At 41.1% G+C, this 27,744-nt stretch overlaps 1 protein-coding gene across 1 annotated transcript in view; it reads right to left on the bottom strand.

Moving 5' to 3' along the window:
• The window catches only part of DNAH8 (dynein axonemal heavy chain 8), a 224,806-nt gene that overhangs the window by 180,041 nt on the left and 17,021 nt on the right, over positions 1–27,744 (bottom strand). The window contains exons 4-18 of the mRNA XM_040645126.1: positions 26,353–26,455; positions 24,817–24,921; positions 24,266–24,427; positions 21,192–21,416; positions 18,137–18,309; positions 16,378–16,556; positions 11,905–12,092; positions 9,880–9,966; positions 9,677–9,784; positions 8,085–8,219; positions 6,415–6,576; positions 4,223–4,469; positions 3,871–4,112; positions 3,645–3,785; positions 1,915–2,152 (exon numbers count right to left, since the gene is read on the bottom strand). Of these exons, the coding sequence (XP_040501060.1) occupies positions 1,915–2,152; positions 3,645–3,785; positions 3,871–4,112; positions 4,223–4,469; positions 6,415–6,576; positions 8,085–8,219; positions 9,677–9,784; positions 9,880–9,966; positions 11,905–12,092; positions 16,378–16,556; positions 18,137–18,309; positions 21,192–21,416; positions 24,266–24,427; positions 24,817–24,921; positions 26,353–26,455 (2,495 nt within the window). The remainder of the gene's footprint in view (positions 1–1,914; positions 2,153–3,644; positions 3,786–3,870; positions 4,113–4,222; positions 4,470–6,414; positions 6,577–8,084; positions 8,220–9,676; positions 9,785–9,879; positions 9,967–11,904; positions 12,093–16,377; positions 16,557–18,136; positions 18,310–21,191; positions 21,417–24,265; positions 24,428–24,816; positions 24,922–26,352; positions 26,456–27,744) is intronic.

The following is a 27,744-nucleotide window of genomic DNA, read 5'->3' as shown; positions in this document are numbered from 1 at the left end:
TGATTTCAGGGTCATGAGTTCAAGCCCCATATAAGGTGTGGAGCCTCCTTAAAATAAAAAAAAATACAAAAATTAAAAAAAAAAGAGAAAGAAAAGAAAAGAAGTGTCAATATTCCTAAGAGATACTGGTCTATAGTCTATTTTTCTTGTATTTCTCTGGTCTTGATATTAGGATAACATTGTCCTTATAAAATAGTCTGGGTGTTTCTTCCTTACATTTTATATGTTTTAGAAGCATTTCTGTAAAATTGGTATTATTTCTTCCTAAGTGTTTGGTAGAATTCATCAGTAAAGCCATCTGGGCCTGGAGTTTTCTTTGTAGCAAGGTTTTTAATTATACATTTTTTTAGTGAATATGGGGATATGTAGGATACCTGTTTCTTCCTGATGAGGTCTGGTAGTTTGTATCTTTCAAGGAATTTGCCTATTTCACCTACATTGTCAAATATATTTTCGTAACATTGTTCCTAGTATTCATTTCTTATTTTTTAATGTCAATAGGGCCTGTAGGGATGTTCCCTCTTTCATTCTGGACAGTGGTAATTTATGCCTTCTCTTTTTCTCCCCCTGATATCTCTGGAAATAGATTTATCAATCTTATTGATCTTTTCAAAGAACCATCTTTTGATTGGCTTTGGACTGTAACAGAATTCATATCTAGATTTAAGGATGCATTTCACTGTTAGTTTGCATTTTGAATCAGAGCTCCCTTTAATGATCCCAAATCTTTAATAGCGTCTAATCACACACAGAATTACTGGTCATTGTGATTAAAGATGGTCAGCTGAAAAAAATTCACTTACCTCAGTCTCTTTACAAATCCCTTTAAAACACAAACTTTCACTTAGTCTCTATTTTCAGTATGATTCTTCCACTCTCACGTGTCCAGTGTCCTCCAAGTCTAGGCAACTCTGTGTTTCATACTCCCCAAAAACTAATTCTTCAGTCTTTGGCCACGGTGAGGCGGATGCAGTTGTCTAGCAGTGTGACTTTGGAAAGAAAACCTGAAGGTCTGTTTGTTTCTTAAACAGACTTACAAACAGCCCACTGGTTTTACCTCTACCTTCATGCCAGTTTCCAAATCTCAAACCCTTTGAAGGTTCTGTAGCATACACTCCATTGCTTCTCAACTCTTCCCACTGTCCGTTTAGGACTTACCTTGCCCAGTGTGCTCAATCAAGTGCCCCTTACCTTTCTGCTTTCTTGCTTTCAAAATGCTGTTATTGCTGTCTACTCTCTTGTTCTTTTGAGTTTATGCATTAAAACAAAAACAACAAATGCTTTTGCTGCTTTGTAGTTTTAGGAAAAATTAGAGGTAAATACAGTTTTTAGGAAGCACGTTTTATCTTCTCTGGAGCTTAGAAGAATTGGGAGCTACACTCTGGGTAAAGGGTACCAAACTCAAGGGCATTTCTCTCAGAGACAGAGAAGCTAGGCCCTGCCACACACAGGAGGCTGAGGGTTCAGGTGACAGCACTGGCCTTTGCCAAGTCTGCTACATGTAAGTAGGACCCCATCAGCTTGGTTCATTCTCGAACTATTCTGACATTTCCAACAGGGCAGTTGTAGGACTGATCTGTTATTGCATCATGGAGGATCTATGTTCTCGACACTGCTGCCTTTTCTCTTCAAGCAACGGAAAGTACATGACGTGAGATGTATTGCCAACTTACCTCTGCAAGATTTCACTTAGGCAGCTCCAAAAAGAGGAGAAGCCAAGAGTCTCTTACCAGTTCCCAGCATGGCCAAGATGCAAAATTCTACTATTCTTTAAAATGCCTTTTAAAAATCGTATTAGTAATCATGTTATTTATAATTGGCTTAATATTTCCCCATAGAAGAGTTTATGGAAGTTTTTGTTTTTCTTATTGAAAAAGAGATCATCTCATTTCAGGTATAAGTCACTCTACTTACCGTAATCAGTAACGTAAAACTCATACATGGTCTGACTCGTGCCTTTAGGTATCTCTGGTAAGTCTAACTTGCTTTCATGATTGCGTAAAAAGGCCTCAAGCTTTTCTCTGCTTTCCAGCTCCAAAAGGGCTCCTAAACTCCACATTAGGCCAAACACAAATAGTTTATGAAGATGTTCAACACATGAAACACCACCTTCTTCTTTGGAGGGAATTAAACCTTCCAGTAGATTGAGAGACTGAAAACATTTGAAATACAATACAATAAACTTTTGTACTCAAGTTTTTGAAACAAAAACGTTTAAATAATAAATTTAAAAGGAGGAGAAAAGGGGGGGAGAAAAAAATACATCTCCAGGTATTGTTTGATCACTGTCCTACAGCAAACAGCATTTAGAGAAAGGTCATCTTGCTTTCAATAGGCTGCACAGACTAGCAGAAAAGATGTCAGAATGGGAATCTGGGTTGTGGTTTCTATCCCCAGCTCATGCCACCAACCTCACTGAGCCTCAGTTTCCTGATCTGAAAAACAAAGGACCTAAACTAGATGTTTTCTTCCTCCCTCCCTTCCTTCCGTCCTCCTTCCTTCTTTCTTTTTCTTTTCTTCTTTCCTTCCTTCCTTCCTCCTTCCCTCCCTCTCTTCCTTTCTTTCTCTCTTTCCTTTCCTTTCTTTCTAGACTACATGTTTTCTAAGGTAGTTTCTGGATCTAAAGTTTACCCCAAATTTTCTACAACAGAGATTGTATTTCTTTTTCAGTTTTTGCAGCACTCAGCAAACTCTGGCCCCAGGGGCCGGCCACCTGTTTGGCAAATAAAGTTTTACTGAAACACAGCCACACTCTTTCATNTCGGCATCGTGTCTGGCTGCCTTTAGACAGACAGTTGTGCAAACATTTGCCTAAATATTTGCTACATGCTCATTCAAGGAAAAGTGTGCCAACTCCCATATGGCATCAAAAAGAAATGTATCTACAGTAAGACATCCTCAGTCTTGCAAAACAAAATTAATTCAAATAAGATTTTCACCGACATTATGCATTTTAAAGTCATTATTAAATAATTCATTGATTTGGGCCCTTATGTATTACTTCTTATGTACCCACCCTCGCTGACTGGTGTCCCTTATTAAACTTAGGGAAAACCAAAGCACCAGACCGGATCATGAAAGATCACCTATAGCCTAGAAGCAGGGGAGCCCTCCATAATCTATTAGTTCTGATTTTTTCCAAAGACTATTAAGGGAAACTGAGTATGAGAGGAAAACACATACAATGCTAGAAACTACCTGGAAGATTGTTTAAAGCTTTTCCCTATCTGATAGACTCTAAATTTGCAATGCTGAGATTGCCATTCGAGTTTTCTTGTCACCAGCTCTTTTTTGTGCTTTTCGGAGGAATGCCTGCTTTATTTATTTAGCCTAGTGTCATTATTGGGTGCACTTTCTGGGACGGTTACTAAGCTTGACGGTGGGAGAGATCATTTCACTCCTCTTCCCCTGCCAATACCCACCCTGGGAAGAGAAAATAATAAAACAGATGGCAGTAAAAACATTAATGAAATCTCACAAAATCTTTAATAGGAATCAAACTTCGCGAGCCCTCACAGCCCTATCACAAAAGTACTTCTACCGACGGTGAGAATCTTCTATCGCGGACACCTCTAAACTGCGAGCGGGTGGGGGGGGGGGCAAGTGTGCCATCTAAATAGTGAACGTACACAAACCACGTTTACCTGCATGATATAGTTACACTCCAGGAGCTGCATTTTTGGATTGAGGTTTAGTTTCATATACGTATACGTATCTTCAAATATTTTGTCATACAGAGCGAGGAACACGGTGGCCTCCTGCGCGGTGCGCCTCTTCAGCCACGCCTGCCGCACAGAAACACAACCCGGGTTTAGCAGGGAGGCGGACGGGGGGGGGGGCAGCTGCGCGCGCTCGCGCGGCCTGGCCCACCTGCAGGATCGCCCTCCAGCTGAGCGCCGAGCTGCTGATGTACACCATGCCCATCCTGGAGACCGTGGCGGGAGACGCGTTCTCGATGTTGTGCACCTCGAACAGAAGCTTACAGCTCGGGGCCATGGGGATGCGATCTCCGTTGGCCAGCGTGAGGGTTTTATTGTCGTCCAACACGGAATTTAAGTTCTCGATCCAAATGGCGTCCACGGGGCCATCTAAAATGAGGAAAATGTTTTCACCTGCGAATAATTAAAAGCGAAAATCACTTTTCACCTGCAAAGAATTAAACGTGCTATTGAACTGGCGGGGTGGGGGGGGGGGAGGTTCACAAAGGAGAGTTGACGCGTACCTTTTTTAGCTTTTAACGTTTTTCTCCACAGCGTAGAAAAAATCCCATCTGTCCAGTCATTAGTAGCGGTGTCCAGTCGGCCAAACATCTGAGGCGCAGTAATCGCTTTGGGATTCATCCGCATCTCTCTGTGAGGCCTCCCGCACTCAGTTAAGGCCTTCATCAGGATTGTGATGACAGTCGTCTTCCCAGAACCGCTGGGCCCCAGAGTCATCAAACCATGACGGACCAGAGATGTCTCGTATAACTGCACAATGAGGCAATCGATTGAAAAATGTAACTAATGAGTCTCTTGCTGACATTCATAGAAGTAGCGTGCTGAAATTCAATCAGCTTTAAATAAGCTCTTATTAAAGTAACTAGTTCACTATGTAAAAGATGAAAAAATGCAAAAAAAAGGGGGGGATTATCTTGCTTGACTAGATGGGGATAGCAAATTAGCACCACGTTATAAAATAATGATAAGTGATAAAGTTATGACAATGTGGAACTTGAATTCCATTTTGGAAATGATTAATTCAGGACCTCGTTTTTGCTTCTCAAACTACTCTTCCTTGTGACCTGGGTTTGCAGATAGTTTATCCAGGCACAAGCTTTCTCTGCATTCAATGTGATGATGCCGCCCCCTGGTGGTGGAAAGCAGCAACACAAACCATCACAGTGAGGACCAGCTTGAGATTGAGGAATCCCACCCCCCACCCCAAGCAATTTGTTCTGACAGCGATCCCAGGAGAAACTGGTAAGGGAGTGGCCGAATCAGGACAGGAAAGAGAAGTCAGGCCGGGTGTGATCGAGGACAAAATCCTGTGGAGGGAAGCCTTAACGCTGATCCTGCGGGGCACTCTGGAATGTTCCACCTGGAAGCAGGGGACCTTGACTTTCCTACTCCATCACCCAGGAGTCTTTAAGGAGAGTTTGGTTTGGGGGTGATGGGAAATAAACCCCCAGGCACTGCCTGCTATTTGTGCCCAACCAAGTGGCCCCAGTCGTCCTGAAGGGAAGGGCAAATGTGGGCTACGAAAATCACACAGAAGCTGGGGAAGGGGCACATAGTTGGGGTAAAAGAGATTCAAGGAGACATACTAAGAACAGGACAGTGTCTGTTACAACATCCTCTCTATTGTTTTCTTAATAAAAATAAGAAGTCAAAAGCTCACAGCTGATCAGAGGCAGAATTTGTTATTCTCCTAACATTTTAGCGAGAAATGTATTAGTACTGTAACCCATAGTTTAAAAGCAGCAGACACAGCCCATCACATTACATTCGAGAGTAACACTACTGACATCAAGTACCACCACCATATCCTAGTCCCCCACCCACTGAGATGACTACAACTTTAGTACTCAATATACTATATGCGTATCACATAGAAAATTTTGAAAAATTTCCTAGAAATTAGAAAAAAAAAGTTCAATGGTTTTCCAATCCATGGATGATGAAAAATACCTCAACTGCTCCTCATATCCTTCCCTGTGAAAACTAGATATAGCATAGACACATGCACTTCTTATAACCTGGCAAGAACAGTAAGTTAAAATAAGAATTGTTATTTTTCAAATGCTGTGCTTAACACTCCCCACAATTTCAGCTCCCTCATTTCCAAATGCCCTGGAAAATACCCCTGAAACATTAGGCCCATACAGATTTACTCCTGCCTCGGCTCCAACCCTTCTTGACTCTGCTGGTAAGCTGTTGGGTGGTTGTCACAAGGATGAAAGGTGATGGACAGAAAGACACCAAGAGACACAGGCAAAGGCTTCCAATGTTCGCGTAGGTGACCCTGTCCACACACAGAGCCGAAGCACAGTAGCACTCCCAGATTCCTCGGGCCTCAAGCCCGTGAAGGTACTCAGCTATGGGGTACCGCCAGCCTGACACAAGCAGCCAGCAGGATCATTCCATCTCCCTGGCTTTCTATAACCCACTATTGCCTCCCAACTGTCCTTGAGACTCTGGTTACCACCCAACCTTCTCCCCAGACATAGCTAACCTCAGTAGATTAGTGCTTGTTGACTGTGAGGCCAGGTAAATCCACACTATCTCCTCCTGAGGACTCTGCTTGCAAGGATGTGTTTTTAGTTTCAAGATTCACATTGAGTAAGATGAATACCCCAAGTTCTTCTCTTCGAATGGGGATCTTGGAACAACACACACTTATCATCATCCTGATAAGAGACTGAAGTGTCTTTACCTGCACAAGCTTGAGGTTCCAGGGTGGGTGGTTAATCAAACCTTCCCGTTGAACCTGGTTGGCTACGGCAGCCTGCAGCTCCGCGTGGGTGCTGCTATCCAGCTGCAATCCTGGAAACAGGTCGTTGATTAAGCTGAGGAACAGGGGCTCATCTTCGTCAACCTAAGATGGCGGGAAATAAGTATGCTTCTTCAGTCAACAAATAATTACGGGCCAGCTAGGAAGCTCCTAGCACTTAGCACTGGATGCCCAGAAAAGCCTGTACTACTTCTCCTAACCAGACGTGTATCCTCTAGAACCAGCTCCTAAACACCACCCCTGAATCCACATTACCTGGAGCACCGTAGCCAGAGCCCTTTGGCATTCAACGTTCTCTACAATCTACTGCTCCAAGGTTCGGTCTCATTACTTTATCATACGACTGCCGTGCTTCTCACAAACAGGTGTATGCGTTAACCCTAAAAATACGTGATTAATAGTCCCAACCCCATGAAAATAAAATATTAATATTTCGTTTTAATTAGGAAAATATCCAAAACCCTACCTGCCTGGCTCAACCAAAATTGACTGGAAAACTCCATCAGAGCAGTGTCCTGCCTTCTATAAGCTGTAGGTTTGAGTAAACTGACCTTAATCTTCATTTGCTCCATCTTTAATATCTACATCACCCGGTTCCCAACGGCTGACCCCTTTTGATTTCTCCTCATTCTCTGGGACTCCTCTGGTGCCTTCTGGAATTCTTGTCTAGCAGTTTCAAGAATACTATTACCAAGGGAGGCAGTGAGGTGTCCTGGAAGGGGCAGGGGACTTGGCATCAGAAAGTCTTGTGGATTTTTGTTCCAGCTTCTCAACTGACCATGATTGTGGGTGAGTCTTCCAGACTTGGTTTCCTCATAAGTAAAAGGGCAATAAACACACTAGCCATTCGTATCTCGCTGATTTGCTGTGAGGTGCAAACAAGAGAATACCCCTGAGAAAGCTCTGTAATAGTAAGGGACTACATGGATGTCAGCTGTTAGCTTCTGGAACTAAAACAGGAGCTTCACGAGAACCATTTCTTCCTCAGCCTGGTACTTGGGCCCAGACACAACAAGTAACACATGGAAGCCCTTGAATAAATACCACGCAAACCTGTCAGCTAGTTAAGGAAGCTGCCTATGATTGTGATGAGCATGAAAGCAGCGAGATATCTATGATCGTCTTCCCGGAGAACTTTTAGTGCACTTTTGGAAAACAGAAATGATGTTGATGTTTTGGGAAGAGTCACAGATAGCTAAAATAGGCTTAGACATATTCTGAGAAAGCAAAAGTTCCCATGGTTCTCTGTGAATCCAAGAAACTGGGATTTTTATGTTTAGAGTTCATGTTACATTATGAGTAATGGGGGAAGGCTGGACTGAAATTTGGGGGCTGGAGCCCACCGATGAAGCCTGTTTTATGGTTCACAGCTGATAAGAGGATGCATTTCCGGCCCATGTTGGGCGTACAAGGCGTACAAAGCTCAAATGGGCTTTTTGCCTTCTGGAAGCATGGGGTAGCTTCACATACCCATTGTCCCTGTAATCATTAATGCTCACAGCTCAACCTGAGCCAATCCCCACATATCAGCTAAGGAGGGAAATGCCAGGTGAGAATCTGGAAGGAGAGGGCAATTTGGGTAAGGGAAATACCAGCTTGGAAAGGTTCATGTCTCTCAGTCCTCTCATGACGGTGCTTAGCTCACTGTCTTCTGGTCTGGCTCTTTTTTGAGCTCCAAGTGTTCTCAATACAGATAGAATATTTCTCAACCCAAAGTCGTAATGGACCTATGATGGGGGGAAAAAGGTGGTTTTGTTGAACAGTTCTGGATGTAGACTCACACCACTTACACACAGGTACACAGTGCTGCTCCGAGGGGCTGGGCTGCAAAGTTCTATTAGCCCGTCCCTCACCTTTCCTCTGATTGCAAAATGACCATTCCATTGGGAAGTTCACACTTTACTCTTTTAAAGATTTATTAATTTGAGAGAAAGAGAAAGAGAGAGAACACGAGCGGGGGGAGGGGCAGAGGGAGAGGGAAAAGCAGGCTCCTCACTGAGCAGGGAGCCTGACACAGGGCTCGATCGCAGGACCCCTGGATCATGACCTGAGCCGAAGGCAGACGCTTAACCATCCGAGCCACCTAGGTGCCCCATGGGAAGTTCACATTTTAAATATACTTTGAAAATGATACAGTCCGATACAGTCCATACAGCAAACAGATTTAAATGAGTAATCAACAGGCTACACATTCTGTGATTCCACTTACATAAAACTCTTGGAATAACAAAATTATAGGGATGAAGGAAAGACAGGGGTTGCGAGGGCTTAGGGATTTGGAAGAGAGGTAGGTGTGGCTATGAAGGGGTAGCATGAGGAAACCCTACAGTGATAGAACAGTCCTGTATGTTGATTACGGTAGAGGTCACATGTTCTGCACATGTGACAAAACTGCACAGTACTACACACACACACACATACATACAAAGTGCGTGTATAGCTGACAAGCTCTTAATGAACTCTGCGAATTGTACCAGATGTGGGTTTTCTGGTTTTGTTATTTGTTATCGTAGCACAGTTACAAATGTCAACGCTGGCCACATGGGGGCGCCTGCGTGGCTCGTCAGTGAAGCGTCCGCCTTTGGCTCCGGTCATGATCCCAGGGTCCTGGGATGGAGCCCCATGTGGGGTTCCCCACTCAGGGGGGTCTGCTTCTCCCTCTGCCCCCCCCCCACTTGTTCTCTCTCTCTCATATGAATAAATAAAATCTTTTTAAAAAGTCAACATTGCAGGAAGCATGGTACACAGGACCTCCTGTAAATTTCTTTGCAACTTCATTGAGTCTCCATAATAACTTCAAACTAAAAAAGGTTTTAAAAATAGATACATACATACATAAATTAATTATAAATATATTTTAGAAAAGAGTCGAGGGGCGCCTGGGTGGCACAGCGGTTAAGCGTCTGCCTTCGGCTCAGGGCGTGATCCCAGCGTTCTGGGATCGAGCCCCACATCAGGCTCCTCTGCTATGAGCCTGCTTCTTCCTCTCCCACTCCCCCTGCTTGTGTTCCCTCTCTTGCTGGCTGTCTCTATCTCTGTCGAATAAATAAATAAAATCTTTAAAAAAAAAAAAAAGAAAAGAGTCGAGATTTTTCTAACTCACTGATTAACATTTATCAAGGTAAAATTGCAAAGTAAAAAATCAAGTTCTACAGGTAGGGGAAAAATAGATTTACCAAGTTACCTGTTTGGTAAGTTGCTCTTCACAGAGTTTATAAAGAACATAAAACTTTTGAGCCAATATAACATTTTCAAGAAAACCACAGCTTGCAAGTTTAACTCGCATAATGATCTGAAAATTAAGATTGTGAGATTTTTTTCAACAACGTTAGTGCAAAACAAGTAAAGAACATGAACTATGTTATGTTTTTAAATCCTGGTGCCTACCTGTCTATCAGGAACCATCATAGCAACAGTTCTAAACTGAATTTTTAAGTTTTCTGGTAGTTCCTGGCGCCCAGCATATCCAGGGTTCTAAAAATTAAAATTGTTTTAAATTATTGATATAATTTTCATTTCATGAATACAAATACATTCAAATTCCTACCTCATATTTTAAGGTGGTATTGTAAAACATTAGATTCATAAAACATCCCTCCTTTCTCAAAAATATGTATGGACCATCCATATTTTTTAAGGTCATATCACTCCCTCCTATATATTTCCATTTTCATTATACTAACAAAGTCATACACACACACACACACACACACACCACTTTATGTAGCAAAAATTAAGCATCTGCGTATCTGTTGGTTAAGAAAATAGGAAAGAAAAATGCATAAATACCAGGATCATTATGGTCTAAAATAGGTTATTGAAAGAGAAAGAAAATTCAGGATTTTATACTGATCATGACATAGGTAATTATTTATCTGTTTTATCCATTATTCTCTGCAGTCAGAATGATAGACTTCTCTGGCTGACCATTAAGAAACCCCACAGGGGTGAGGGGAAATTAAGATGGGAATGACAGGAAAAATAGTAAAAAGGACAAAAGTAGAAGAGGAAAGGAAGCTAAGGCCTTGCAGGTAGCAACGGGTTGAGATTAGGCAAGACCCAAAAGTTCCAAGGGAGAGGGTAGGGGTTCAAAGACTAGTAAGGCGAAGAGGGGTCAGTTAGTTTTGGAAATCTTCAGTCCCTGAATATTTCTTGGGCACCGCCCACAGGACAGATACCTTGCTCAGTGCTGGGAATACAGAGGTGGCTGGTTGCTTCTCCTTGCTTCTTCTTTTCTCTTTTCTCAGTCACAGGACCTCAGTTGCAAACCACCCAGATTAAAAACTACATTTCCCAGCCTGCTTTGCATCTGGTGTGATTAAATTTGACACCATGAGATGCAAAGAGGCACTGTACAGTGTCTTTGATGCTTGTTTGAAGGGAGTTGATTCAACCAATTGGCTGCAGCAAAACATGCTTCTGTAGCATCTTGGGTCATAGGTAAATCGAAGATGGAAATCATGATGGTGTAGAAACACGGGAGGATCGTAAGAGAAGAAATCTTTATGTGTTAAGGCACTATTTTTCATGTCTCAGTTATTTAGAGCCTAATGCGATATCTAATTGATATTTCCAATATTATTCTTTTTTTTTTTAAAGATTTTATTTATTTATGTGACAGAGAGACAGCCAGCGAGAGAGGGAACACAGCAGGGGGAGTGGGAGAGGAAGAAGCAGGCTCATAGCGGAGGAGCCTGATGTGGGACTCGATCCCAGAACGCCAGGATCACGCCCTGAGCAGAAGGCAGATGCTTTAACGACTGCGCTACCCAGGCGCCCCTCCAATATTATTCTTAATCCAAGGAGAATGTTACTCTTCTTTCAAATTGTTCTACACCTTAGTATCACACAATCAATTCATTCATCCCATTACCTGAGTTATAACCGATCACTTCTGGATTATTATTATTTAGCCCCAACTGTTTTGCTTATGTTTGCTTACAATTAAGCTTATCAGAAAACTTCCTGATTTTGCTTTCTATAATTATCTTTGTCCACTGAGATATTTAAAATTCAGATCCTGTTGCGTTATCTTGCATCATAGAGATTTAACTATATAGCGAACATATAAAAATATGTGGCATGAGGGAGAGATAAATCTTTGAGGTTTTAAGCCACTGAGATTTGGGGATTGTTACTCTAGCTAGCCTGTTGGATACAACACAGAAAACATTTAGCCCCACACCTTACACATAACAAGTGCTCACTGAACAGTCGCTAGTATTATCATTAACCTATTACTATTGTATCTTCTCTCTAGGCTATTTTTACTACTCAAAAAATCATATGATAAGACAGAATCGCTCATGACCTCTGAATAGCCCGTCATTTACTAACTAATATATGCTTCCTTTTCTTTTAAGCCTAGAGCAATTAAACCAAACACACTGCATTTAAAGACCAAGTTCTCACCATTGTTAGGAAGATGCCAAATTCTGGATTCAAATCAACACAATCACCATCAGAAAAAATGAACTGTTTTTTTCTCTCTTTTCTTGCTGTCAAAACAATATAAATCTGCTGGGCTGCCACTGATAACACAGGCAATTCAATTCTGTTAAACTCATCAAAACAGCCCCAAGAACCAGACTGTGCAAGACCTGGCAGGAAAAACAGTTAATTTGAGAAGTTTTACTTTGCAATATACCTGCTACCAAGAAGAAGAATCACTTCTCTTAAGTGCTCTCAAGCAATTATATATTGAAATACAACTTATATACAATGTCGAATCTGGCTGTTTGTAAAGACATATCTAATTCCAGCGACATAGAGAGGTTTAAGTATTTGTACACCATGCTGGAAACAATGAAAATAGCGCACTGTCAAAATCAAAGTATAGACATGTCATTACGCCCAGGGATGCCAGTGGATGATAAACATTGACTCAGTTTGGAAGCCCCACTTCCAGTCGGGATGGGGGCTGAAAGAGCCATAATGTTTGTTTGGAGAAATTGACAAAATGAAACTGACAAAAATGTCTGGGTCAGATCACTATGTTTCTTTCCTGTTGCAATGAGGATGCTGGGTGAGACAGAAAATGGTCAAAGGGATTTTTATTTATTCCTTATAAACTTGATACAAAGACAGACTCTGGTATTATGAAGACATTGCTCCTGTCTAATCTCTAAGGATGAAAACCTTCATTATCTTCAGCTGCATAAAATCTTCTTCTTGGGGCACCTGGGTGGCTCAGTCGTTAAGAGTCTGCCCAGGGCATGAACCCAGGGTCCTGGGATCGAGCCCTGCATCGGGCTCCCTGCTCCGCTGGGAGCCTGCTTCTTCCTCTCCCACGCCCCCTGCTTGTGTTCCCTCTCTCGCTGGCTGTCTCTCTCTCTGTCAAATAAATAAATAAAATCTTAAAAAAAAAAAAGTCGTCTTCTTTTTATGATTGCTCCCTCTTCCCCTGGTTTTTCTTTTCTCTACTTTGGGAATTCCCATTATATGGAGGTTGGAACTTTTGTATCAATCCTTGTGACTCTCAGGCTTTTCTGTCAAACTTCCCATTTCTCTCTGCAATGTATTTATTCTTTTGGCTGGATCATCTAACTCAAAAGAGATTTTTAATTCATGTATTTATTTATTATTCCAATTGTTGTTGTTGTTTTTTCATATCAGCCTGTTTTTCTTCAATCAGTTGTATGTTAGGAATTCTGGAATCCCTCTGAAGCAACTGATTTTATTTACTTTTTTCTCCTGTTTCCTCTATTAATCCGTTTAGTGGTCAGTAGGTCTCTTAGCTGTTTGGGGTGCTTCCCTAATTGCTTCAAATATTTTTTGAGACTTTGTTATCTCTGTATATGTGTGTATTGCCTCATCCCAAATGCCAATTCCTGTTTGCAGGATACATGCCCGCCCCTGATGATTTGGGGGAAGGAATAGGAGAGGCACGAGAGCTTCCCCTCTGGACCTGGGGTTTGCGATCTGACCTGGAGTGCAGCTTGCCTCTCGGTCACAAGCCCCCACCCGAGGTTTATCTTTGACAGGACTCCCACTTCACAGAGCTGACTTACAATTTTTAAACCGAGGAAAAATACTGGACACAGCCACTTCCTTTTCTTGTGCTCTGCCATCTGTTATCATTTTGGCAGTCTGGGATTTACCTTGTACTCTAGTCTGCTGCTCTCACCCATCCCCAACCTTCAAGCTAGGAGTCGTCTACAGAAGAACACTTCTCTCCGACTAAGGAAGTGATTCGTAGGGTTCCAAAATGGTTTAACAGGCAATTATAAAGAATAATTTAATGAATACCCATGCACCTACCTATCAAACCTTAACAATTTGCTTCAGATTTCATCCTAAAGAATAAAATAGTAGAACTACAGCTCAAATCCACGTTTCTCTTGAATCCACACTTGCTCCTTCTCCAGAGGTAACTTGTATCCTGAATTTGATGCCAGGGGTTCCAAGTATGCTTTAAACGACTGCCCTTACGCATGTATTCATGAACATTGTAGATTTTGCTTATTCAAGATCTGTATATCTACATGCATCTATGTATAAAACACTGTATATATCCTCCTGAAATTTGATTTATTTGCTCAATATTATTTTTCTGAGATTTATCCAAGCTGATACACAGATCTTTAAATGCTATACTATACAGTATTCCATTGCATAAATATACCAGTTTAAAAGTTCATTCTACTTTCAATGGATATTGGGTTGTTCCTAATAATTTGCTTTAACAATGTATTAATGTGCCTCATGTCTTCTTACAATGTGTGTGAGGAGTGGAAATGCTGGGTCAAAGAGAGTATGTGCATCTTCACATTCACCACCTGTTGCCAGGCTGTTCTCAGAAGCAGCTCTACCAATTTACACACAGGTAAGAAGTATAAACAGTTGTAATTTCTATACACCCTCACCAACAGTGGTTTTGCCAGACTTTTCCATTTTTGCCAATCTGGCAGGAGGGAGATGGTATCTCATTATTGCTTTATTTTGGGGTTTCTTATTGGAAGAAAATCTTTTTTAATGCTGGATATTAATTTTTTGTCAGCTATGTGTGTTAACATATCTTCTCCCAGTCTATAGCTTATATTTTGTTCTCTTTCTTAAATGGAGAAATATCACACAAAGACTGTGTATTCATATATATGTGTTTCAGATGTTAGGTATATATGTTAAAGGTGAGAGCTGGATGTGAAATCTCATGGTATTTATTACAGGGATATTCTCATATCATATTTAAAGGAAGGGCTGCAGGGGTGACTCATGATTTTAATACAAGGAAGTTCCAGTGTTCTTCTCCCCTACAACGTCCCCTTTCCACCCTCCCAGAGGGAGGGAATGCTAATCTGAACTTTGTGACAATCATTCTCTTGCTTTGCTTTGCCTTTTTACTATTTCTGTATACATATCTAAATGATAAATATTTTTAGTTTTACCTATTTTTAGATTTTAGATAAATTTAATCTTACTAACATGTATTTTTTGAGACTATCTTCCTTCACTCTAAATTCTATCTGTGAGGCTGCCCTGTGTCAATGCATCGTCTTGTAGTGACTCGTTTTTACTGCTCCATAGCGCTGTTACACAATTTCATACATATACGTTATATTTTTCCTTCCTGTTTATATAATGTATAAATTATATTTTCCCAATTGATGTATTTATGCGTCCAGTCCACTGTAGAGGACACTAGAGTTGGTCTCAGGTGTTTGTTGTTTTGAGCAATGCTGCAGGGAACATCTACACACAGACCCCAATGCACGAGTGTCGTTGATCTGATTATAGACCCGGGGGTGGGTAGATGGGAATACACATGGTGCTGTTTTTTCCAAACAACTTTTACACTCCTACCGGTAGTTAATGATTGTTTCTGTTACACTGTACTTGCCAATAGTAAAAAATGTCACACTTAATTTTTTTCATCTGGTGTGTACAAAATGGAATCTCTTTATAATACGTAATTCTTTGATTCCTGGTCACTTGGTTTTCTTCATTCGTGAAATGCCTATTGAAGGCTTTTTCTCTCTTCTCTATTGGGTTATCTTTCTCTCATTCATTCATGGGCATTACTCATATATTTGGGATCCTAATCCTTTGTAGGTAACATAGTTTGCCAATGCCTTTCTAAATTTCTGGCATGGCTTCTCTCTCTTTGTTATCCACTGATGAACAGAAATTTTTAATTTAGGGTAAGCAATCTTTCTTTTATGGCTTGTGATTTTTGTATTAAAAGCCTCTTTCTCTGAGAACAGAGATATTTTCATTTATCACTTTCTAAAAACTGTATGGTTTTGCCCACCACTTTTAGGTGTTTAATCCCCAGAAATGATTTTTTATATATGATATGGGCATCCAATTTTTATGTGTGTAGGGATCTGATTTCTGTTGTTAAATATTAATCACCTCTTGTCCCAGAATGATTTATAGTAAAGTCTATCTCTTCATCACTGATTTACAATACCACCTTTGCCATACGTCAAATGTCCTTGGCCCATTTTTGCATTCTCTATTATATTCCACTGATCCATTTATCAACCGCCACACCAATACCACCGTCTCTAAATTCTGTTCTAAATGATATGTTTCATTTCAATGGGATTTAATGCAGGAAGGGAAGCCACATGTGTCATGGGTTTGCTATCTTGATCCTATCCCCCCCGACCACTGTTTCAGGCAATAATAAATTGATTCCATTTTCACAATCCAATACACATTCAACTCATGGATTAGAATGCCAGCAATAGCATTGAACCATGTGAAATTGATGACATCCAGCCATTTTTGACCCAGAAAAATGGCAATAATATATGCACCAACCTATACTCATTTTGGTGATGTGGACTAATATCCTTTTAGGTTAATATCAGAAAATAATGTTAAAGAGCAATAAAAAAAACATTCACCAAAAACGATTTAACAGTGTTTGACACTTGCCTTTAAAAATCCGTCCTAGCCCTCGGAAATCCATTTGATCCGAGCAGTTAAATACGACCACGTATTTCCCCAAACATCTTCCCATGTCTTTCGTAGTTTCTGTTTTGCCAGTGCCAGCAGGTCCTGCCGGAGCACCTCCCATGTTCATCCCCAAAGCCTGTGCTAAGGTGATATAACATCTGCAAATGGGAATCAGAGAAAGCACGGGCAGTGTGGGAGAGCACGTTACTGCCGCAAAGCGCAAGCCAAAGTCGAGGGTGACTGCAGTGGGCCTGTTTATTTGAGATTTTGAGCCGCCCACATAAAAGAGGCTGGAGTACTTGATATTCACTGCAACTAGTACAGTGGTCGCAAACATTTCTTGGGACAAACTTTCTAAACTCCTCAACCCCGACTTAAAACCTTCAGGCCTTCCTTGCACTGTGGGCAGAACAAATCATAACTCTGAGAACCAAATAAGCTGTAGTGTGCTGGCAGATGGTGAACAACTGGCTCTCCAGGAAAAATAAATAAATAATATTGATTTTCATGCTTGCCGATGGCAGTGGTATAAATACTTCCACCAGGGCCCATGACAAGCTACTGATGTGATATCACAAAACTGGAAGAGATTCATACAGTTGACTCTCAAAAGCTGGTATGAGGGTGCCTGGGTGGCTCAGTCGGTTAAGCGACTGCTTTGGCTCAGGCCATGATCCTGGAGTCGCGGGATCGAGCCCTGCATCGGGCTCCTTGCTCAGCGGGGAGTCTGCTTCTTCTTCTGACCCTTTCCCCTCTCATGCTCTCTCTCTCTTTCTCTCTCTGCCAAATAAATAAAATCTTTAAATGAATTTTTAAAAAGCTGGTATGAGTCAACTCCAGGACACCTTTGCAAATAAATCATTTTACTATGAAATGTTTCACTCATTGAGGTAAGTATAAAGAATAATATACTGCATCTCCTTGTATCCACGATCCAGCCTAAGTTATATTTGTTTCAGATCTAAGTAAAACTTAGTGAAGCTTCCTGAGATGTGAAGCTTTGTATGTAAACCTCAGTGGAAGAGGAAACACATGGACAAGTTTATGCTACAATGGCGCTGGGCATACAGAAGGAGGCTGGATGAATCAAGAGACTAAAGACATAAGTTGTGTCATAATTTTACCTGCAGGCAGCCCTATTTAAAGTAACAGCAAAATTAATCATTCAATGACCCAGTTTAAGTCAATTCTGCAAATACTTATGGAGCATCTGCTGTATACAACATATTGAACTGGGCGTTGTGCAGTATATACAGATGAAAAGGTCCAGTTCTGTCTGATGTCACATGCTGGAAAGACCTGTGAGGAGATCGGCCATTGACTGTTCCTACAGGGCCAAGAAACTTCACTTCAGGTATCCATTTCTACATTTGGAAAACCAGGAGACTAAATTAGATCACCTCCAAGGTCCCTTCCTTCTTTGCAATTCTAATGACTTCCCTTTATGGTGCCAGAGATATGCTTCCATCTTGCAATCTAAGATTCATTACTATATGACTCACAGTCAATGTTCAAGCTTGCTGACATTCTTTTATCTTTTTCTGCTTCACAGAAATGTAATGCACGTGGGCGTTTCCATCCTAACCTTGGTTATTTCACGTTTAGACTGGCTTTGATGAGCTAGCATAGACCTAACACGACAGCAGTATGCTTTGGTTAATATTTAAAATGCAGCTTGAAAGCAATGTTAAGGACATCATTTAATTACAAAATGGAATCACAAAACTGACTGTCCTACCTGTCTGTTAGTGGAGTGATGACAAGACGATCAGTGCATCCCAGAAATTCATTCTGGTAAATAAAATCCACATCTGTAATGGACACCACAGTTTGATCCAAATCTTCCTTAAAATAAAATCTACTCTGTTTTAGCCATTCAAAGTCAGTAACTGATTTGATGTGCATTTTTACCTTAAAAACATGAAATACAAAGAGATTACACACTGAGTTGCAATAGCGTAAAACACAAGCATATGGGCAGTTTTTATTCACTCATTTGTGAACTGATCCTCATTTATTTAACATATATTTCTTGAGTCTCTCCTTGGGCCTGACACTGTGCTGGGTGAACACAGACAGGCATGCTCCTGCCTTCTGGAGTTGACAAAAGAAGATAAAAGACAAACAGATAAGCAAGTAATTGCAAAAAGGTATGAAAAGAAATTCAGGGTTCATGGAAATATGTAGCAAGAGGGCCTAATGTAATGTAGTCCAGGGGGCCTGAAAGGGATACTTGGAGAAAGAAATATACAAACTAAAACCTGAAATATAGTAGGAATTGCCTTGGGAAAGAAAACCAAAAGAAAAAAACAAGTACATTTTTACAAAGGGTAAAATGTCCTAGGCAAACACCCAGAAGATCTGGCTGCATGTTCAAGAAAGTGAAAAGAAGTTCAGTACAGCTGAGGCATCTGGGACTCAAGAGAGAGAGCTGAGGCTTCACAGGACATGGAAACGGGGTTGGGCAGTGTCCTCATGGCAAAGGGAAGCCACCGAAGGAATCAGCGGGGAGATGCATGGTCAGTTACGCACACATGCCTTCCCACATCAGCACTGTGGCCAAATTCATCAACCTGCCAGGTCACCACATACACCTATGGGCAAGAGATCCTGGGCTCCCGCAACCATGCGTGCAAGAGAGAGAAACCAGGGAAGCACAGTTAGGAACAACATCCCACCACCACCACATTCTCAGGCGCTTCATGATTTTCCATGGGCAATCCTGGAGAAAACTCAGTCTTTCCCACTGAGGGAAAGCAACACGGGAAAGTGGTAAATGATCCCCTTCGCTGCCCTTAAACTTGGTTCCACTTCCAGGTCGTTCAGCTGACCTCTGACAACCCTGCCATGTCCTGGTCTCCATCTAATCCAGTCTCCATTCTGTGTACAGTCTTTTTTTTCTCATCATCGTTTGTTCATGAATTTGCTTCCCCCTGTAGTTAGGAATTCTGGCTTCTCGGCTAAAACACAGTCTGTACTCATCACCTTAAAGAGCAACTTTCAGGTAACATGATCTGCTGTCTCCCCCAGGGACTCTTTCTCCCACACAGGACCCGCAGCCACGGGGATGCTGTCAACTAGCTCTTCTCAACAATCCATTAAGATGGTGAGGAGAAGATGGAGGATGAAGAAGGAAGAACAGCTAATATTGATTGAGTTCTTACCGTATATCAGGCTGTTCTAAGCATCATACGTGGAAAAATAAAATGCAAATATGCTGGCCATGAGATCTCATTTTAGTTGGGATGCAGAGACCATGGGTTCAATAGTAATTAAGACAAAAAGAATACAGTCATGTGGTTTTAATTGTGTATCAGTTTTTCTTTTTAAAAATCCATTCTGTCTGTAAAGTTTTGCTCGGGGCTTAAATTCAAAAGAAATTTCTTCCATGGGATTTCAGCTTCAAGAATCAGCGAGAGATATTAGCCACACGCTCTTCGCAGATACAGTAATGGATTCCACAGGAGTTTCTTGAGGTGGACTTCAAAGAAAGCCGAAGTATGCCAGTAATTGCAATTTAGTGAAAGCAACTCTGTAGAAGGCCAAGGAACTATGGTCTGAGCATGCAGCTCTCTGATGACTGGCTTGATCAGAAGACCCAGAGATAAATCCTAGAGCAGTGTTTTTTCAACTTTAACATGCATAGATAAATCACCTGGGAATCTTGAAATGCAGATTCTGATTCAGTGGGGGCTGGAGTGGGGGGAGGGGGCTGGAGATTCTGCTTTTCTAACCAGCTCCCAGGAGATGCTAACGCAACTGGTTGGCGTAGAATAATACTTCGAGAAGTGAGGATCTAGATTCCAGGGGAATAAATGGACTGCATGTCCTTCAACCTTCCATAAATATGACTTATCTGATAGAACTCTTTTTTTAAGATTTTATGTATTTATTTGAGAGAGAACGAATAGGGGGAGAGGGAGAAGCAGACTCCTCGCTGAGCACAGAGCCCAGCATGGGGCTCGATTCCAGGACCCCAGGATCATGACCTGAGTGGAAGGCAGATGCTTAACCAACTGAGCCACCCAGGCGCCCTGATCAGAACTTTGGATACAAGTTTGAAACCAGTAATCTCTGATTGATTATATTCTCTAAAAGAGAGCCCCAAGTTGCAAGAATTACATGTCTCTGGTGAAGAAAAGAGATGCTTTTAAGATGAATCAAATCAAATCAAATCAAGCAATGGTAGTTAAAAACAAAGATAGTCAAATGGTGGTATATCAAAACCTCCTGGGCCCTACCCTATAATGATAAACACAGCTTTAGGAGAACTTCAGCTGGCTCAAGACCACTGGTTAAAGTCCTATTTCCGAAGGGAATTCAAATACCACCCCTCCTACTCTCACCATACAGAACCTTGTCCAAATCAAGCCCATGATGTCCTGTTGGATACTATCAACTGGACATATATCCATGAGAATCCTCTGAAGCTTGATTCTATTTGACCAAGACTTCTTTCTCAATGGAGCAAATAAGTCATGATCAAGCTCACATAGACTGTATCATGTCCCTGGTGATTTGGTGTAATGAAACAAGTAGTTAGTTCACATCTCATCACTTGGTTCCAGACTTTCAGAACGCCGTATGTGAATATACGCATATGGTTGTTTAAACGACCAGATAGAGATATTTGTAGACATGGTATATATGGAGAAAGCCGCAGAAAAGGACCAAGTAGATGGAAGGTTCATACACATTAGGGAATAGATATAATACCTAATTGTTCATTATTGGGAGCACTAAATTATTAATTAGTACACTAAATTATTTTAAGAAAAAAAAAGATACTTTACCAAGTCATCAAAAATATCTCTCTGATGCACATGGATGGTAATCAGAGTTTCAAACTTCACTCTGTCAAACTTGCTTAGATCATGTGTTGTCTGAGCAATTAGAGTATTTAGAATATCCAAAAATTTCTGATTGGTCACATGCATGATTTTCCTGTCATCTTTTGCATTATTTAAAGCCTCTTCTGAATCGTGTGTCCACAACATCTGAATTCCCAGAAGTCCCACCTATGCATCCAGAAGAAAAATAATAAGTCAATTTGACAACTATTGAAAAAGCACATCTGTGATAAAATTCGGTGGTCACTCATCCATGAGAAGGCAAACAAGGTTTGACCCACTTTAAACTAAAAAGAGACATGCATTTCTACACTCCCAAAAGGGGGAAAATAAGCATTTAAATTCTAACTGCTGATATTTAATGATTTCAATGCAGAGAGAGAAATAGTAATGAAAACAATGGCTACCATTCATGAAGCTGTATGTGTTTTATGGAGGATGCTTAGTATATTTTTCTATAGAGGGCCTGAGGCCACCAGATAGCTTCATATGATGATTTTTCTTTGTCAGGGAAAGCAAATGGAATTACTAGACTCTTGTGTATTTTTCTGCAGCAAGGTTCCCTAAAGGTCTCTTTACAACTTCTAGAAACAGTATGCTATCTCCTTTCTTGATCTTCCACTCTATCATCTCTATCTTTTCCCACATCTACTTCTCTCTATATATATTTATCTGAAGGAGAGAGAGAGGCAGAAAATGAGAAGGGGGAGAAGCTTGTCCTTTTTCTCCTGACGAGGACATAAGGAAATTGTGACTGTCACCTTGCCTACGATTTCTACCTCGGGAAAGGAGGAAAATTGTCGGAACATGGCCCACCCTCACCTCCTTGCTGCACTAGTCATCCCTTTAGGAGCTTTCGTTCATCCGCAGAGTCGAGCAACAGATCCAAGATCATTTGGACCAAAGGCAACCCCACATTTAGTGGAGGGCTGAGAGCAGAGTGAGTGGCATGGGGATACTGCTGGGCGTGGCATTTAATGTGGCTAAGGCAGGAATATAAGCCTTTCCTCATCCCTGCCTCCTCACGACGGCAAAATGTTTTCTGCTAGAGGAGGGGCCAATCCTGCGGTCTGCAGGTGGAGATAATGAGGGCACCTGACTGAGGTGAGAGCAACCTGATGTGGAGGAAACATCCCACGTCAGGAAGCTCCCAGTAGCAAGCCAGTTCTGACTCTGACAGCAGCAGAAGGTGGCATAAGAGAGGACAAGCAATCAATCTATAACAAAACCCAAAAAACAAAAATACCCGGCAGTGTAAGGCTATCTGATTTAGAGACACAGACCCACAATCTCTGAGAAATCACTGCTTAGTGGTATATTCTAAAAACTAATCTTTAAAAGCCTGGCTGGCTCAAAGCATGCAACCCTTGACCTCAGGGTTGTGTGGTTTAAGCCCCAGGTTGGGTGTAGAGATTACTTAAAAATAAAATGACTATCCCAAGTCACCAAGAAAAGTTTAAATTATGGTTTTTTACTCAGTTTAAGAAGTCAGGAGACTTAATGGTGAAAACTGGAGGACATCTCATTAAAATAAAAACAAAACAAGAATGCTCATTCTCCTCGATGCTACTTGCTGCCTGTAAGAAGTACATGAAAATGCTAGAAGGGAATACACTCAAATATTAAGTCATCATTTCCAGATGGTAGAAATAAGTAATGTCTATATTGAATAAATATCTATATGTAGAATATATATTGGGTGAATATATACCTTCATTACTCTTTAAAGCAAAATTTTTCCAAATAACTGAAATTTGCCCTCTAAAATTGTTTAAAATTTCATCTCCTTATTTGTGTAGTATACACACTACAGAAAATCCTGATGGCTGGTCAACTCTCCTGCTATATCCTGTTCAACTTCACTCCTGCTCTCAACTTGCTTTCATTTCTCCACATAATGCTAGCCACTCTGTCTAAACTATACTGATCGTCTCCTTCAGAATACACAGGTGATCGGGCTTTCCTGGGAGAGGGAAAGTATGCTGATTTGGTCTAAGGAGCTATTTTTCTCACCTTATCAAATGAAGTATTTTATAAAATTTCATCACAAAGGTAATAGAGCTGGTAAGGATATTAAAGTTTGCCAAGGAGATTATACAATACAAAAATATTAAACACAATATCAAAATAGTCTCTCTAACAAAGGTTGATTCTGTATCAGGACTTGTGTCATTTGAATAAGTAATTTCCTATCATTTCAGGTGTCTCTGCTGTGTGTGCATTAAGTCGGGATTTGGAAGCTGGGCTGGGAGGAGCAGTTGGACAAGAAGTAGAGTTTGGGTAAAAACTGCCTGTATTTTCCTTGGATATCTCTTGCCTTCTCTCCCACACTATCTCTGACCCAGATCACAAACCATCACTCTTCATTTATTTTGGCTGAAAGTTGAATGAAACTGTTGGCTCTTCTTTTCCTGCACCCAGTTTTAATAATACTTGGTGCATCACGCTACATTCCTGAGAGCCTTAGGACGTGAGAGCTGTTCAAGAGAACGCCTGCTCCAACCCCAGGCTCTTCAAGGTCCTGTCTTATTAGGAAGTTAGTTGCATGACGAAGCCTCCTTTAACAGATTATGCCAATTTTTAATCCCTTGAAGGGAAGATACACAAAAAGCAAGATGGATTTGGTTTCAGGAAAAGATAAGCTCATTCCTTTTTTATATGTCTGTATTCCTATCAATATCTGTATCTATACCTATCCATACATAGATATATGGAAAATATACCATCTAATCCATACATAGGTAGATGTCTTTCATATACAGATAGGTGTATTTTATATATAAGATGAAATTTTCCATTAGTCTTAGTGTTAATCTTAATGATGGGAGAAGAGTGGCAAATCCTCTTCTGGGGAATGGGACGGGTTGGCCTAGAATGGTGTAGGTGGACAAGTAGGTAGATGGCAGCTGAGGGTGGGAAGGCCTCCCTAGCTAGTTCAGAGCTACAAAGGCTATCACACCAACTGCTTCCTGAGTATCTTTCCCCCTTATTTCCATTATTTAAACATATATTCTCACCTGTGCTGGGAAGTGATTGAGGAAAGGTAAGAGTTGAAATCCTGAATCGCTGATTTGGTAGAATGCAGATCTAATTATATTATGTAGGGACGACATCTGCATTTTTAACAAATCCATGAGCCAAATCTCTACAGGACCTTTGGCCATAACAGGACTATCCAACTAAAAAATATATTACAGATATATTACAAATTGATAATAATTTCCTATTTTTACAAGTGTCACACTTCACTTGATAAATCATAGTACCTCAATGCAAAGCAAATAATTTTACACAGTATATTTAAAACACGAGAAAAATCAACTGATACTGTAGGTGGAAGGAACTAGAAACATCATCTGGGCTAAAATTTCCATCTTAGAGATGACGAACAAGTCTCAAAGAAATCAAACAAATCATCCAAACTAGTTTGTAAACAAGCCAGGTGACAGGACTACACCCAAGTCCACCCACCTCCCCCACTCTCTTTTATTCAAAAGAGAATTACATTCTCCTCAACCTAAATTTTTGAAGAAATCCAAATACCAAAATTTTAACCAAGTTAAATTACAATAATTTTTTCTCCTTCTCTTGATATGACGGCCAGGATACGATCGTAGTCTTTTGCATGAAATGTCACCTCGTTTATGTTGTCAGACACTGCAGGGAGATGTGGCTACGGGAAGCACAAGACAGAGCAAAAGCGTCATACGTGAGACTAAACACAAAAGCCACTGAGATGTTTTTAAAAGCCTTAACATGTATTGACTTTGTAAGAGATTAAGAATTTACTTCATTGTGTCAACAAATAAAGAAATAAACAAAACAGTACTTTGACCCCCAGTTGACTTGGAGGCCCACTTTTTAAGATCCAGCCCTAAAGCCTGTTTCCTGCAAATGCCCTTGTTCTGCTATGGAGGCTGGACTAACGATGAGGGAACAGAAGGCAAGCTGAAGGCAAAGCCTAAGCCTACACCCTGCAGCCTCCCCCCACCCCCACTCCTAGATGCAATATGTGATGTTCCTCTAGGAAGTTCCCAACCATCTTCAGGTTAACGCCTTGCTAGAGGGAAAACCAACATTAACTTGACAATGGCAAGGCCTCAGGTATCCTGTGAGTCTTCTTTAACACATGAAAATCCTTTTGAAACCTCCCTTTTTCCTTACCTCCCCCAACCCCATAGTATATAATCAGCCACCCCTCACAATCCGGGGCTCTTTCTGCCCACGGGTCCTGTCCCCGTGCTTTAATAAACCACAATTTTGCAAAAGACGTCTCTTTTTCTTGGTCGTCGGCTCCGGACTCCACCCCACTGAACCTCACCTATATTCCAAAACCCCATCACTAAGACTGTCGCCTTCCTCCACATGGAGACTGAACCCAGCGGTCCCTACCCAAGTCCCTCCCAGACACAGCTCCGTTCTGCTTCTCTCCTGGTTCTCTCTCTGCCTGACACAGCTTTGACTTCCCTCCTTTCTTTTTCTTCCCCACAGCTCCCTGGAAACCAACGCGGAAGATGTTAGTAGTGGCTTCCCGGTTTGCCAAATGCAACACTCCTGGGATAGGGTGTTTCAGTGCCTCCCACACCTGGTTCTTTGTAGGTTTTCTCTTCTTCCTGGAAGTATGGGCCTTGGAAATGGCTAAAAGCACTCGAGAAGCACTTGGATTTGGACAAATCCAAACCACGATCCCCATTTGATCTAAGAATAGTTAGACTAAAATACTGAAATATTACTAATGTAATAATGAATTACATTAAGTGAGCTCATACTGTGGTTCTAGATACTTTCCAGTGCATGATCTCACATAATCCTATGACAATCCTATGAGTTCTATGAGGTGGGAACCATTAACATCCCTATTTTACAGATGAGGAAACTGAGGCATGGGAAAATTAAGAAGCTGGGTAAGGTCACTCAGCTGTTGAGTTGCATAATCAGTGACCCTTGCCTCAGGTTGATGAGCTCAGAATACACAGAAAATGGGACATTTTATCCTCAACATAATCTTAACACACTCCTACCTGTGCTATTAAGATGCTAACTTCATTTTTATTATGTATGCTGTGTAAAAAAGCAATTTAGGTATTAGATTTTAAGATTATACCTGTATGGTATGGGAATCACTGGCTTGTCCAAGAATTTCCAGGAGAACTGGATCAGATACAAAGAAGAATCTTGGAAATAGTAATCTCTTCTTCTCCAAATACCTTTAAATAAAGTCATGTTACCAAATGACTTTTTTTGAATTATTAATTTTTGGGGTTTTTTTAGCCAAGACACAATCTCTAACATCTTCAATAAGATAATACCAAACACCTACAGTCATTTCCAATTTGCCTCTGAAATGTTTGGTTAAAACAAAAGTCTGTGCTCTGTCAGGGATGGCATTTGGGAAAGCAAGTAGAAATAGGAAAGGGATTCAGAGAGAGCCTGCTCCATCATCTATGGTCTTCTTTCTCAAGAGCCCTCCTGTTGATGTGGAGAACAAAGGCAAAAGGAAATACAGATAAAATTGAATTTCCTTATAACTTGGCAGCCCATTGACAAATACTTGAGACAGGCAGAGTATAACATTCCTCCAAGAAGCTCCCAACTGTCTTAATGTTAATGCCTTGCTAGAGGAAAAAACAACCTTAGTTTGACAATAGCCAGAATCCTGTAAGTCTTCTTCACCATATGAAAATCCTTTTGAAAGCTTCCTTTGTCTTTACCTCCTCCATCTCGGAAGTATATAATCAATTGCTCCTCACAATCCGAGTGCAGCTCTTTCTACCCACCAGTTCTGTCCCCGTGCTTTAATAAAGTCACCTTTTTGCACCAAAAACGGCTCAAGAATTCTTTCTTGGCCATTCGCTCATGAACCCCCACTTCAAATCACATCACTGTGACCTTTCTAGGTGTATTGTGAACTTCATAGCTTAAACCCAGGATGAACACATAATTATCTCGAAACCAGGATACTGGGGGAGTGCTGGGGGGAACAATTAGCCATGAAGTCAGGACAGAGGCATAACTTGGACAAACTAGGATATACCATAACTCTATTTCAAACAAAAATTGAGAATGAACTGGTTTTTAAGAAAGCCATCGTGAATTTCTCTGGTTAATTGCTCGCTTAGTGTACATCTCTACTCCATGTCTTTGGGGGTTGAATTGTAGTCCCCCAGAAGACATGATCTTGCCCTGTTCCCTGCAAGGAGTACATGTAGCCTTATTTGGGAAAAGGGTCGCTGTAGATATATTGAAGTTTAGGGTCTTAAGAATACAGAATCCTGGATCATCCAGACGAGTCCTAACTCCCATCACAAGAGTCCTCACAAGAGACACACAGGAAGAAGAGGAGAAGGACATGCAAAGACAGATCTGAGTTACGCAGCCACAAGCCAAGGAATTCCTAGAGCCACCAGAAGCTTGGAGAGGCAAGAAAAGATTCTCTGTTAGCACCTTCAGAAGGTGCTGATGATGAGGGAACAGAAGGCAAGCTGAGGACAAAGCA

The sequence above is a fragment of the Ursus maritimus genome, unplaced genomic scaffold, assembly GCF_017311325.1.
Source record: "Ursus maritimus isolate PB19 unplaced genomic scaffold, ASM1731132v1 scaffold_30, whole genome shotgun sequence".
NCBI lineage: Eukaryota > Metazoa > Chordata > Mammalia > Carnivora > Ursidae > Ursus > Ursus maritimus.
This window is presented reverse-complemented; position numbering and strand designations above follow the sequence as displayed.